At 38.4% G+C, this 14,966-nt stretch overlaps 1 protein-coding gene across 1 annotated transcript; it reads left to right on the top strand.

Moving 5' to 3' along the window:
* The first annotated feature begins 613 nt into the window (after positions 1 to 613).
* Positions 614 to 14,954, top strand: LOC147339538 (uncharacterized). The gene is made up of 13 exons (XM_086295719.1): positions 614 to 737; positions 1,822 to 2,024; positions 3,003 to 3,140; positions 3,267 to 3,378; positions 4,621 to 4,807; positions 5,911 to 6,052; positions 6,223 to 6,378; positions 9,260 to 9,315; positions 11,147 to 11,322; positions 11,532 to 11,932; positions 12,131 to 12,227; positions 13,143 to 13,371; positions 13,470 to 14,954. Exons 1-13 carry the CDS (start codon positions 615 to 617, stop codon positions 13,676 to 13,678), a joined length of 2,229 nt encoding a protein of 742 aa, XP_086151845.1. The 5' UTR covers position 614; the 3' UTR covers positions 13,679 to 14,954.
* Positions 14,955 to 14,966: the final 12 nt, after the last annotated feature.

Below are 14,966 nucleotides of genomic sequence, written 5' to 3'. Positions count from 1 at the left end.
AGTCATCCGTGGTTCACCGACTTTAAAATAAAACAAGTCGATTAATTATCACATTTTTAAAAAACATTTTCATTCGCACAGCATAATCAGCATTATGGTCATAATAGAATCAGTACATACCCTTGGAAAAAATGCATACAGTCAAACATGTCATTTAATGTAAACAAAACAAAACAAAACAAAAAAGTTAGAAGAAAAGGCTTCTATAAACATCCTCAAGGAACAAAATAAACATCAGAAGAAACTGTCATATGTAATGATGACTGACAAAGTAGATAGACCTGTATATATCCAATCCTATCTTTTACTATCTATCTATGCATATGTATATAGATAGATTGGTCATCATCACATCACACAATATGCAATCATAAAAATCAGCACAGTGCAAAATAAATGACTTGACTTGATCATTTTGACCAGTGGGTCAAATACAGATTGTGTCTTCATCATTCTAGCATATAAAATCATTTTCACATAATACAACCACATAAAACATTTCTGATGGTCTGATGAGATCAGGTTATTCTTGTTAGTTCATTCCCCGCCTCTTCTGTCCCAGGGATTGAAACTGGCTGAACAAGATTTTGCACATACAGATTCTTTCAGACATCATGGAGGCAGGTGTATTTCTCCTGCTGCTGTTCCCATTGTTGGGGATTGGGTCGACTCTCAGCTTTTATGGAGACAGCATTAGTTTCATGGCTCCAGAGAAGGAAATGGATGGGACATTTAAGGTAATACAACATAAGTATATATGCTGAAACTTTCACTATATTCTTTTAATATTGAGATTTATCATGATAGTGAAAGATGGGCAATATGGATCACAACACAGATTAGTTTACACTCAGTGTAATAATGCATATTTTTAAAGTAGTGGCATTTGCAAAAAGATCCTTTTTAAAAAAAAAGAAATTAAGTAACCATACAGCCACGTCGCTAGTTCTGAAGAAACCTAATTGGAATGCAAAACACTTGCATACAATCCAAACTCTTGTGATGAAGAAAATAGTTAACACTTTCATGCATGTTGTACAGTAATTTCAAAGCTTTTCAATATTTTTGTGAGTAAAAAACTTCAGAAATCCCAAATGGTGGATAGTAATGAAAATGTGCCATCTCTGTATCTGTTAAAAGAAATATACAAGAAATGTGGGTTCATTTGTCTTTGTTTTCTGTCAGTTCTTGTGTTTGGACACATTCATTTTTGTAGTTAGGGTTCTGTGATGTCACCATGTCTAATTAAACGCAATCTAAGACAGGACAGGAGGAAGACCAACATATAGAGTGTGAAACAGTTAAAAACAGAAGAAATGAGGTTTTACATTTTTGTTTTTAATTAGGAATTTGATTAATTAGTTTATCAAGCATCACAGAGCTGAAAACATGGAGGAAATGCATTTACTTTCCTTCTCCTTTTTGTTTATTAAGAAGTGATAAAACGAGATATCTAAAATCCCCTGACTAAAACCTTTGACTCTGAAATGAAGCAACAGTTTTAAACCTGGTTTTATCTGATGTTTACATTTCTGTTCTGAAAACTACAGAAATCTGGTCCTTTCAAAATACAACTATAGAATAGCTTTCACAGATGTTATAGTTTCTACATTTATAAGCATGCAAGAAACAACAACGACTTGGGGAACAGGGGTTAGGGAGTTGTTGTTATTTATGATTTCAGCCCCACAAAAGTTGGTTTGAAATCATGAAGGAAATTGTTCAAAAACTTGGGGGAAAACTGTATTGACTTGAATATGCAAACAATGCAGATTTTTACAATGTGCACAGAAAATGTATTATTTTTTTTAAACCCTCTAGGTGACCTTTTATCACCGGCAGAATGGCAAAAGTAACTGTCAGGATCAGTCATCTTTCTCATGTGATAGTGGCGTATGTACAGGCTTTAACGAGTCGAGCGTCCTGCAAACAGACCAGGACAGCACAGGCCAAGGCCGCTGGTGCCAGTCTGAAGGACACACAACAGCAACCATCCTGACTAATAATGCCTCCTTGTCTCTGAGGTAAGTCCAGGGCACAATAACACAGCTTATCTGATTTATCGTTTGCTAGTTACTCTGGCGTATCTCACAGACTGAATTGAAGATTGTATTTAACAAGCATGATCTAGTACAACTTAAAAATGAAGAAGTTGAGAAAAGTCAGCCCACTTGCAGTGGGATCCGTAGTAAGAGGACTCGTACTGAGGACTGGCCGATACATTCTGAATTGTTACCCTATTATTTATTCTATAGGCTGATCAGAATTGATCTTTACTTTGAAAAACGATCTCTAATAACAAAGGCTTAAAATGAAAGTACACATCACACCCTGCATTTCCCACAGCACAGTATCTGTCAGTGTTGATTTGAGAAGTGATATTCATCTTCTCATTCCACCACGCTGGCTGACTGCCACGCTTGCTGGGACACTTGAATAGAACACAAGTTTGGCATTTGGAATATTTTTGTTGGTATGACAGCCCAGCCTTTTATGAGAAACGTCTGTGTGTGAACAAATAAAAGAACAAAAAGGGAGTTAACTGTAGGATCAGAATGGTAAAGGGATTAGTATAGTGCCTTTCTATTCTCACACACACACATTTAGATGTTGCTTTTAACGATACTTAAGCACATTTACACTCACTCACACTACGACGAATGCATCGAGGGCAGCTTCGGGTTCAGAATCCTGCCCAAGGACACTTCAACACATGGACAGAAGCAGCTGGGGATCAAGCCACTGACCTTCTGATTGGTAGACGACCTGCTCTGCTACCTGATACACAGCTGCTCCATATCAGCTCCTCATATTTTGGAAACACCAACAAATCACGAATAAATGCAAGTTTGTCTTGTAGTGATATCTTCACCAAAATACTCTCTTATCAAAGATGCATATAAAATCCAGACCAGAGTTTTTTCACTTCTCAGATGGCAGCCATTGTTGGTTCAAGTGACGCGTATAATTACGAGCAATGAAATGTTTCACCTCCTTTTCAGGAACTCTGGCTGCTGCTGGGTGTCTAATGTTGAAGGGAAAACCCAGTGGACAACATATGCTGAGCTGGACCTGGGAACTCGATCTGATACGCACACTGTCAACAGCTGTCCCGTAACAACAACAGTGTCTTCTTTGCGGTACATGCCATTTTTCTTATTTGATTCAACATAAAATCGTGAATCTGGAAATCTTACGTAAACATCACTCGATGATTAGTTGTTAAATTACTGTAATATGTACTAATATGATGCCTGTTCTTGCAGGGTGCCTCAAAACTGTTTTTCGAGGATTCGTATTCTGGCACATGATCCAGATGGAGATGAAGTGAAATGTCGCTTTGCTACACCTGGTCCCACAAACTTCGCTCTAGACGAGGTAATCCAGACCAAACGGGGGTTCTAATGACCTTCAATGTGGTCATCTGATGTAGCAATCATTATAGCATTGTAATCCACTAATTTTAGGCACAGCATTTTGATATATTAATCAAAATGTTGGTTTCATCAGGCCCAAACACATATTTTCTCCTGTTGCATCCATTGTTGCGTATGGATGTGAGAATGATCAAATTCTCGCAAAGAATAAAGTGAATGCCTGAGTGTATATGGCTCGAACTGTGGAAGACCTTTTTAAATGGCCAGTAAGACGAGATGAGTGCTATTATGAAAAACAGACAATTACCATCAAATGTTATGCAGCTGTTAACCCTTCTGGGTGTCAATTAGTGTCTGGCACCAGGACTCTGGCACCAGGACACTGGCAGCAGAGTCTCTGGGTCCTGTTGTATTATCACCGTTTGTTCTTTGTCACAGTGCAAAATGTACAAAAATGTACTTGTACATAGTGCATTTCTAATCAGTGAGCTACAGTGATTAGGTCAGGGGTATTTATAAAGGTAACATACTTAATGGACGCAAGGTTTCCCATTGCATTCATCAAGATGAGCAATAATTTATCTTTCAGTGGTTTTAATGCTTTGATTGATCAGTATGTTCTGCATGTTGACAATATAGTTGATGTAATAGATACAAATTTATAATAAACCCATTAAAAAAATCTAATAATTTAACCAACTATCTCCGTTAAGCTCATCTTGTAATCTCATTACAATCATTTGCATTTGCTTACTTGCAAAGAGAGAGAATGAAATCTTTTTTTTTTTAGACTTTAAAAATGTGTAAAAGAAGATTATTGTTATGCTTTAAGCATAAGATCAGCTCTAATAGTATGCCTTTGGATTTATTAGAAGCATGTGTTTATGCACTGATAATCTGAAGGACCTAAGGGGTGAATCACATATAAGTTAGCAGAAGTAGAATAGAACTTGTGCCGACTAGGCAAGTGATAAAAGAAAAGAAACAAAACTGACCAAATACAAAACAGATGACTACTTTGAAGTACTCGAATGATGGTAGGACAAGGGCACACAGGAGATCAGGTGATGCAGCAAACAGGAGTGACTAGTTGGACCAGATGAAACAGAAGAAATGAAACCAAAAGCAAAACGGTGACATAGTAACTATGTTTGGAATCCCGTCTGTTCCAAACTGATGTGTTTAATAAGCTCTGAGAAAACAGCACCTCTGTCATGTCCATTTGTTATTCGTGTCCCTTTAGACTACATGCATACTGACAAGTACAGGTGACATTGAGACTGGAATCCACGTGTTTGAGTTGATGTTAGAGGACTTCTCCACCAACAACATCACTTTGACCTACTCAGATGGAACATCGGTGTTTCGTGAGGCCTCTGGCATGAACTCACCTCCTCTCTGCAAAGTAAAGCTGCAGTTCTCAATTGAGGGTAAGTGATTCATAAAAGTACATGGTCAGTGCGACACAAACATAATACACGTCTCACCCCAAAAATACTGAATATATATAAACACAAGAGGAATATCATAAACAAAGTCATAAATATCACAAAAACTCCACAAGGTCATGTGAAAAAGGTATTTTAAAACATTACCATTAAAACTTTATGTGGTTTGGCGATTATAAAAACCAAAAAAATAATGACTCAATACAATGAGTCCCAGCCTCCCCTCGAATCATCTTTTATTTGTGTTATAAGAGTTTCTCACATGGTGTAACTTGTATATTGTATTCTGATCTTTCAGTTGAAAACAGCAACAAGTCTACCTATCATTTAACCCTGTTTATTAAATGTACTAAATAGTCTAAGAATATAAGAGTATACAGTTTAATATAAAATAGTATAATAGTATAATAAATATTCAAGACAAGTGAAATTTAAGTACAGTATTTGGATACATTTGTTTACTTTAGCTTCCAAAGTTGCTTCTAATGAACCTATCGCTTTAAAACCTGAACCATGAAATAACTGCCAGAAATCTTTAAGTTTTTGATAATGAAGTGTTTGTTGAATCTTTAGACAAAATATATAAAATTTTAATCTCCACATATGTGAGTTTTAATTTGTATCACATTTGCTACATAAGCCATATTTTTGCAATTTAGTGCTTAAAAACGTGTCATGCAATTTAAAGTAGAAGTAAAAAAAACAAATCACGCTGATGATGTAAAAGTCTCAAAAACACGTATCAAATATGACACGCTGGGCTTTAAAGGGTTACATTTAAATAAACAAAGAAATTACCTTGTTTTTTCTTAAGTTACACTTTGTCTCTGAAAAACTCAAATATGTTTCCTTTACGTTGGTGCTGACACAAGCAAGAGTCATTAATATCAGCAAAGCAAGGTTAACTGACTGGATAATTTATGACTTAACTGGCAGCTTGAGGACTGTCTCACGTTTTATTCTGATGTGGTGACTGACCAACCAACTCTAACTCAGAGAGGCCATTGTATGGCTGCACAATACCAGAAACTGTCAAGTCTCATAGAAACAGAACTTACATTCTTTCTGCCTTGTTTGTGTTTTAGTTCTCCTGCCAATACCAAACTGTGAAGCCGGTCATGTGCAGCCCATATTCTTGTACAGAACCCCTTCACACGGTGATATTCTTCATGCCACTGTGGGCCAGACATTCCAGCTTAATGCTGAAGCTGAAGCTCGCCATGCCAGGTGTTTACTTACTGAAATTATTAATTATGGCACTAGCTTTCCCTAAACAAACACCCTGTAATGTTGATATAATACTCAGAGAATTTCTGTGGATTTTGTGTGTGTGTGTGTGTGTGTGTGTGTGTGTGTGTGTGTGTGTGTGTGTGTAATGTTTATTCCTTTCCCTAAAGCATCCACGACTTCCAGGTCAGTGGCCCCCAGAACATGACCAAAGTGTTCAAAGACGATCTGCTCGGAAAAGCAGAAGTCACTCTCAGCTGGACACCACAGCTCAGTGACCTGTACAGATATGTCCCAGTCTGCTTCACTGCAGAGACAAATGACACGTGAGTGCCTTTATATAAAATCAAGCATTTTAAAACAATAAAGATTATTCACAAATGGAAAAAAAAAGGTAGACAGATGCCAATCTTCTCAGGAATGCAGTGGGGCAAAAAAGTATTTAGTCAGCCACCGATTGTGCAAGTTCCCCCACTTAAAATGATGACAGAGGTCAGTAATTTGCACCAGAGGTACACTTCAACTGTGAGAGACAGAATGTGAAAAAAAAATCCATGAATCCACATGGTAGGATTTGTAAAGAATTTATTGGTAAATCAGGGTGGAAAATAAGTATTTGGTCAATAACAAAAATACAACTCAATACTTTGTAACATAACCTTTGTTGGCAATAACAGAGGTCAAACGTTTACTATAGGTCTTTACCAGGTTTGCACACACAGTAGCTGGTATTTTGGCCCATTCCTCCATGCAGATCTTCTCGAGAGCAGTGATGTTTTGGGGCTGTCGCCGAGCAACACGGACTTTCAACTCCCGCCACAGATTTTCTATGGGGTTGAGGTCTGGAGACTGGCTAGGCCACTCCAGGACTTTCAAATGCTTCTTACGGAGCCACTCCTTTGTTGCCCGGGCGGTGTGTTTTGGATCATTGTCATGTTGGAAGACCCAGCCTCGTTTCATCTTCAAAGTTCTCACTGATGGAAGGAGGTTTTGGCTCAGAATCTCACGATACATGGCCCCATTCATTCTGTCCTTAACACGGATCAGTCGTCCTGTCCCCTTGGCAGAAAAACAGCCCCATAGCATGATGTTTCCACCCCCATGCTTCACAGTAGGTATGGTGTTCTTGGGATGCAACTCAGTATTCTTCTTCCTCCAAACACGACGAGTTGAGTTTATACCAAAAAGTTCTACTTTGGTTTCATCTGACCACATGACATTCTCCCAATCCTCTGCTGTATCATCCATGTGCTCTCTGGCAAACTTCAGACGGGCCTGGACATGCACTGGCTTCAGCAGCGAACACGTCTGGCACTGCGGGATTTGATTCCCTGCCGTTGTAGTGTGTTACTGATGGTGACCTTTGTTACTTTGGTCCCAGCTCTCTGCAGGTCATTCACCAGGTCCCCCCGTGTGGTTCTGGGATCTTTGCTCACCGTTCTCATGATCATTTTGACCCCACGGGATGAGATCTTGCGTGGAGCCCCAGATCGAGGGAGATTATCAGTGGTCTTGTATGTCTTCCATTTTCTGATGGACAGTTGATTTTTTCACACCAAGCTGCTTGCCTATTGTAGATTCACTCTTCCCAGTCTGGTGCAGGTCTACAATACTTTTCCTGGTGTCCTTCGAAAGCTCTTTGGTCTTGGCCATGGCGGAGTTTGGAGTCTGACTGTTTGAGGCTGTGGACAGGTGTCTTTGATACAGATGATGAGTTCAAACAGGTGCCATTCATACAGGTAACGAGTGGGGGACAGAAAAGCTTCTTACAGAAGACGTTACAGGTCTGTGAGAGCCAGAGATTTTCCTTGTTTGAGGTGACCAAATACTTATTTTCCACCCAGATTTACGAATAAATTCTTTATAAATCCTACCATGTGAATTCATGGATTTTTCTTTCACATTCTGTCTCTCACAGTTGAAGTGGACATGCACTGGTGCAAATTACTGACCTCTGTCATCATTTTAAGTGGGGGAACTTGCACAATCAGTGGCTGACTAAATATTTTTTTGCTCCACTGTAAATGTCCAAGGAAAATCATCCCAAAGCCAGACAATTCTCAGAGTGAAAAATTATAGCTTGCTTGGAAGGACTGGCAACATAGCTGCAAAGTTGTATGTGAATAAGCCATACAACTTCTGGAGCAGTGTTGTAAATGGTAAATGGTAAATGGCCTGCATTTGTATAGTAGCGCTTTTCTAGTCCATAGGACCCCAAAGCGCTTTACACTACATTCAGTCATTCACCCATCCACACACACACATTCACACACTGGCGATGGCAAGCTACATTGTAGCCACAGCTGCCCTGGGGCGCACTGACAGTTGTTTAGACAGATGACACTAAAGTGGAGATTTGCTGAAACCCAAACACAGCATATTAGCAAAAGTGCCTCAGAACCATCAAGCACAGTGGGGAGAGCTGATGATTGAAGATGGTTTTGTAGCCACAGGACCTGGGCACCTTGCTGTCTTAGTCAACCATGAACTCCTTTGTATGTTAAAGTGTCCCAGAGTCAAATCTGACAATCAAAGCTTGGTGAAAACTGAGTGAAACAACACAATGATCCCAAGCACAGTGACAAAACTACAGCAGAATGGCTGAAAAAGAAAGAACCGTAGCTCGGACCACTACTCCATTGAAGTGCTGTGGTGGGACCTTACGGTTTTTCTTGATTGCTTTGACACACTCACAGCAGGAAAGTCCTTGTCACCACTTTGATGCAGCACATTTCCTCGTACACATTACACATTGTCACACACTGCTGTTGTTTCCACACATATTTTACTACCATGTTGATGCCCTTCTCACTTGAATCTACAACTCATCAAAACAGTCACAACTCTAGATCGATCACTACTTCCCTGAAAGAGTAGTAATCTGGCCATTCTGCTGCTCACTGGATATTTTCTCATTTCAGACCTATAAACCCTAGAGATTGTTGTGCGTTAGCACATCGTACATCAACAATGTCTGAAAACTCACACCGGTCCGTCTGTTATCAGCAGCCATGCCATGTTCAGTCATCCTTCAGCAGACTGTCTTCACCACGTCTACATGTATAAATGCTTTGAGTTCGTGTTGATGTGAAAAGTTGATTAGATATTTGGATCACTATAATGAGCAGTCTTCAAGTCAACATTACATTTAAGCTTGCTCTTTCCATATTTTCACTTAAATATCTTCTTTCTTTTTTTGTCATTAAGCCAATCAGAGATGAGGTGTGTTGTTGTCTTGGTGACCCAAGCATCTACCACACAAGGTTAGTAAACACCTGCTCTCTCTCTTGACAAATGAGCAGTGCGTGTAATAACTAAGTGCCATGGCAACAGCACAAACACTGCTGGCCATTTGTTCACTTGTGGTTCTATTTTGCTTCCCATGAAACCTCTTAAAGTGACAGTACTCCCTCTTAAAAAAATACATAAAAACAAAACCTAAACAACTTTTAAAACAGTGTTTTTCTTCTGTTTATGTCCATTACATAAGTAAATGAATTGTTTGTTTGCATTTTCTTATTCAACCTGATTTCCAAAAGATTTGGCATACTGTAAAATAAGATCATTTTGAGTGAATAAAGTTGGGACAGGGCAATATTTACGTCTGTGTAGAATTTCCTCCTTTTTTAACAGTCCCAAAGATCAGTTGTTGGGAGTGTTGTCCCAGTCTTCTCTGATACATGATTCTAACTGCACGACAGACCCAAGTCTCATTTGTTGTGTGTTTCACTTCCTGTTATAACAAATGTATTTAGTTGGTAACTGCAGGCAGGCCAGTTCAGCACACAAACTCTTCTGCTATGAAAGCATTGCCGTTGTAATATATACAGGATGCATCATAACCTCTGTGTTGTTCAAATATATATGACCTTACCTGGAAAACATGTAATCTGTGTGGGAGCGTGTGCTGGTCTAAAACCTGTTTTTAATGTAATATTACCCCGAGGGCTTAGAGATCACAATCTTCCAATATCTCAGCAAGAATCTGAGTTTTCTCCAGATCCTTTTCATCTTTTAATATTATGTACTGTAAATAATAACAAATTTGGCCCGCAGCCTAATTACATTTGGCCCGCGAAGCCATACCAAATTCCTATTAGAGCTGGCCTACTGGTATTATACAGCTAATATATATATTGTTTAGTATTAAGCTTTGCTTGTTACATATTCAGTTTTTCAGCAAAACGTGTTTGAGTCCATAAGAAAAGATTCATTCTTATATCTGGAGGAATAAATATATTTCAATAAATATTAACGTCAGCCCGCGACTTTGTTCCAGTTTTGAATTTTGGCCCACTGTGTATTTGAGTTTGACACCCCTGCTCTAACAGTTTCAAAATAGTCCTCTAGCTATTATTTTTGTTGCCCTGTCTCTACTTTTTGTTGCCATCAAATTCAGTATCAGCTAATATTTGTCCTAAAATAGTAAAGTGGATCAGTTTAAACATGTAACATATTTTCAATGTGATTTTTATTTTTTTTTTGGATTTGCAAATCACTCCCTTTTGTTTTCAGTTTACAGGTTACACAGCACCTAGGCTTTTTTTAAAATTGTAAATCGAGGTTATAAATATACTGAATAAAATGTTTCATTTCTTAGATTCTTTTAAATAATGTAATTAAATGCGTTTTACAAGTATAAGGTAAACGTTAAACACAGTTTGATTGAGATGTAAATGCATACATGTTGGATATTTTAGATTTTGGTTTCAGTCCAGTATAATTTAGTGGTTTTCTGCTAGTTCTCTTCACAAACTGACATAAATTAACCCAAAGATATTTCCTGTACAAGTTTGTTTTAGTTTGATTTCAATATTATCTTTGTTATGTTTCAGTTTTATTATCTAATTAATATTGTTATTTTGCAGGTTTTTTCACATTTATTTGTAGCTTTTAATTTCATTATAACATTTGACTCTTATAACTAAGTAAAATCACATTTGTTTCTTTGCGGTTTTCTTTTTTCCTTTGTTTTCTTCTTTTATAATAGCTTTTTATTTATTTTTTAATGATTTTGAATATGAATATGTAGTAATCGTATGATAAAATACTTTATTCCTAATAGGTAGCTAATATAGATTGTGCTGTTTACAGGCAAGGCCACTGTTCATTGCTCAGCCAATAAGATGACAGTAGCCCTTGATAAAGCTTCCATGCCTGGCATTGACGAGAACTTTCTCAAGCTGAGTGACCCTTCATGCTCGCTCACCTCCAACAGCACTCACATCATGGGTGCAATGTCCTTCAGCACTTGTGGGACAAAAATTGAGGTTTGGAGAAACATTTACATTTCTTTGTAGATAAAAATGTTTTTTTCATTAATGAACAGCAAAATTTGAGTTTGTAAAATAAGCCAGTTACTGTACGTCGCAACGAGAAGAATATTGCGGCTCGATACACTGAACAGAACAACATCACGACCTTTGTTCATTATCCTCACGGCAACTAATTGCTTTTCCTTTGTTTGTCTTAAATACAGGATAAAGGTGATTATATCATTTTCAAGAATGCGATCAACTCCTTTGAGCTGGCTAACGAGGTTATAACTCGAAGGAAGACAGTTAAAATCGGTTTCTCATGCCAGTTTCCCAAAGCCATCAGCATCTCCAATTACTACAATCTCCACAACGCTGACTACATTTTCACCGAGTCCAACTTCGGAAGCTTTGGCTACACTTTTGAAATTTTCCACAACAGCAGCTTTACAAACAGAGTGGAGGCTAGTGCCTATCCAGTACAAGTCAAGCTGCTGGAGACTATTTTTATGGGCATCCAAGCTAGTTCAGAATTACCAAACGTGATGTTGTTTGTTGAGTCATGCAAAGCCACTCCTGATAACAACCCTGAAAACAGCCTCTCGTACTACATCATCAGGAATGGGTAAGTGCTGATGCAAAAAAAAGTGCTGTAAAATTTAAAAAATGCTTAAAATTCCTTACAACTAAATTGTCGATAATATTTTCACAGGAGTGTATTTTAGCTACATTAAATAGCAATACTAATTACTACAACTTACAACTATTAAATGTCATCTTCCATTTACATTGCTTCATACGATTGACCTAAACCTTCTTTCAGGTGTGTAGAAGACGAGACAGTAACAATTTACCCATCTAATAAAACTGCATTCAACTTCGGACTTCAAGCCTTTAAATTTACTGGAAACTATGACCAGGTAACTTTAGATAGCACCAAATACAAACCTCTAACCTATACAAAAATATTACTCACACAGTTATATACTGAAGAGTATATGCATAACAAAGAAAATCCTGATATCACTGCTTTCCTGCTGTTTTGTATCCAATTTCCAAGTGTGAAAAAGCTTGAAAAATTATTTTGGTACAGAATCAGCAACATTTTTAAACTTTGACTAATAACTATATACAGATATAACAAAGTTACCACTGACAAGTGAAGTGAACAACACTGGTATCACTTCATGCCATCTGTTCGTAAGGAGGAGACATTTGGGAGCAAATGAACATTTTGCCTTCAAGTGTAAGGATTTGAGCGAGTTAGAGAAGGGCCAAATTGTGATGGCTAGAACATTTCCAAAATTGCAGTAATTATCGGGTTATTGGTTTGATTAAACAGACAAAAGTCAAAAGTGCATGGCAGTTTGTTGAGTATTGGGGATCTGATCAGTCAGGGTGCCCATGCTAAACCCCATCCATCACTGAAAGTGCCAAGAATGGGCACGGAGCAATGGAAGAAGGTGGCCTGGACTGATGGCCGGGTGCCTGTGCGTCACCTACCTGGGGAACACCTGGCACCAGGATGCAGTATGGGAAGAAGGCAAGGCAGAGGCAGTGTGATGCGACAGACAATATTATGCTCGGAAACCTCGGGTTCAGTGAGACTGATTAGACAGTTGGATGAGTGATGAAAACTTTCCGTACAGGTCAGTTCTGCTTTGGCAGCGAAAGGGGGACCAAGACAGTATTAGGGAGGTGGTCATAATATTACGCCTGATCAGTGTACATGTAGTTTTTAAGTTGTGGCAACTACCTGGAAGCATTTCAAGATGGGTAACTGGTGGTTAGACAAGTGCTTGTTATTCCAAAGCCTTTACTCTTCCACATTACAGGTGTACATCACGTGCTCTGTAATCCTGTGTGAGCCTGAGAGTCCCTTTTCCAGATGTGCCCAGGGATGTCTGAAGGATCCATCACGCAGACGTAGGCGAGGCCTGAGCGGGGAGACGGGTAGACACTACATTACCCAGGGCCCTCTGCAGTTTGTTGGGCAGCCTTTTCCTGATACAGCAGAGAACAGTCAGGATGTTCTGATGGAAAGGAGCGGCACGCTTCCAGAAGGTTAATCCAAAATGTATCAATCTACCTGTTTGATTGCCTCTCTGCCTCCTTACTTGCTTGCCAGCTTGTCCAACTATCCATGTATTGATGTCTTTCAGTGAGTCCTCCACCAGCTTCTCCAGGCACAAAATCAAGTGAGGAAGGTTGGGAAATGAGGAAGATCTTCAGCTCCAACATCTCCACCGCAGTCTTTGCCAGCGCCTTCTTAGTGTCAGTGGTGCTGTTGGGCATTATGGCTCGTTACTACAGGAAGAACGGAGGAGCAGAAGACCGCAAAGTTCTCATAGCTTCAGAATGGGAGAACTAAACCCAGTATTTACTCACAATTGTGTTTGTCTCACTTTCACATGATCACTTTCTTCAAAGTCTGTCTTAAAACAAAATTGCATCAAAAGCTGCTAAACAACCCTTAAAAACATCTTTTCATCTGAAGAGATGGCAGACACCAGTCCTGCCAAAATACTCTCAAATACCGATAGCTATTATGAAGCTTTGAAGTTGTAAGTAGTCAAATATTTAAGTGAGTATCTTCTACTGTTATTCTTTATGTGATCTTTGATGGGATAATAACATGAATGGGTAAAAACGAATTTAGCAGATGCTCGTTTGATTTGAACTGCACTGTTAATATTTTTTGTGTGTGGACAGGTAGTAGAGTCAGAATTCATTTTGGATGAAGGCTTCACTAGGCGGCAGCAGCAGAGCCTTTCTACAATTGGTCCATGACGGTGGGACTTTAAGACAGACTTGCTTAATTATCTCTTTTTTTAAGGTGATTAGTCTATATGTGGTGTCGTGGTCGTCTAGTCCTCTAGACAAAATGATTAGTTCTGATAGGGGTTGCATGTTAACATATCTAATACCTGTGCACTCACCAAAAAGCACAGGCTTTAAAGTAATGTCAAGAACAATTTATGACAATTCACGACCTTCAGTTCAAAGCTCGTCTCAAAAGATTAGTTAGAACTTCAAAGCAACATTGTATTCAAAACTGGTTTTGCCAGATTTTTTCATGCCATTATAGCATCAACTTTCTGGAAATGTTCCGCTTTCTGATTCTCAACAAAAGCTGCCGGCTTCTCGGCCAGAAAGTGTCTTTTAGCAACTAGTTTATGTACTTTATAGGAGCTTTGTTCTGGGGTTTTTCTTTTGCTTTTACAAAACATTATTGTTTAAGAAAAGATAGTGGTTTAGGCTAATATTTTGTTTAAAATACTAAGAGCTAAAAGCCTGCATGTTGAAAAATTCCCCTAACACTCCACTAGATTTGGTTCTCTTTAATTTAGACATACGTTTTCATAACTTTAAACAAAGAGTGAGATTAGCTGCAGATTCTGTGTTAGTGGCAGCGAGATTGGGGATTGTTTTGGCGTACATAAAAGAAATGGCCATCCTTCAAAGACAACACATTAATGTCTGTAATGTCTGAAAGTGTAATAATATGTAATTCTGTCATTTAATGGGATTTATTGGCAATAAATGGAATGCACTAGATTTAAATTCTACTTGAAATTGAAATCACATAATAAACACAATACTGGGTGTGTATGCATGTGGATTGTTATGTGCTTTCATTTATTTTATATAAAATCTGT

This window comes from Aulonocara sp. 'chitande type north' Nkhata Bay, linkage group LG1, assembly GCF_057382095.1.
Source record: "Aulonocara sp. 'chitande type north' Nkhata Bay isolate Kocher_YH1m ecotype deep benthic linkage group LG1, A_spYH_male_GT1.1, whole genome shotgun sequence".
Classification (NCBI taxonomy): Eukaryota; Metazoa; Chordata; class Actinopteri; order Cichliformes; family Cichlidae; genus Aulonocara; species Aulonocara sp. 'chitande type north' Nkhata Bay.
Note: the sequence above shows the minus strand (reverse complement) of the source record. Positions and strands in the feature narration are given on the sequence as shown.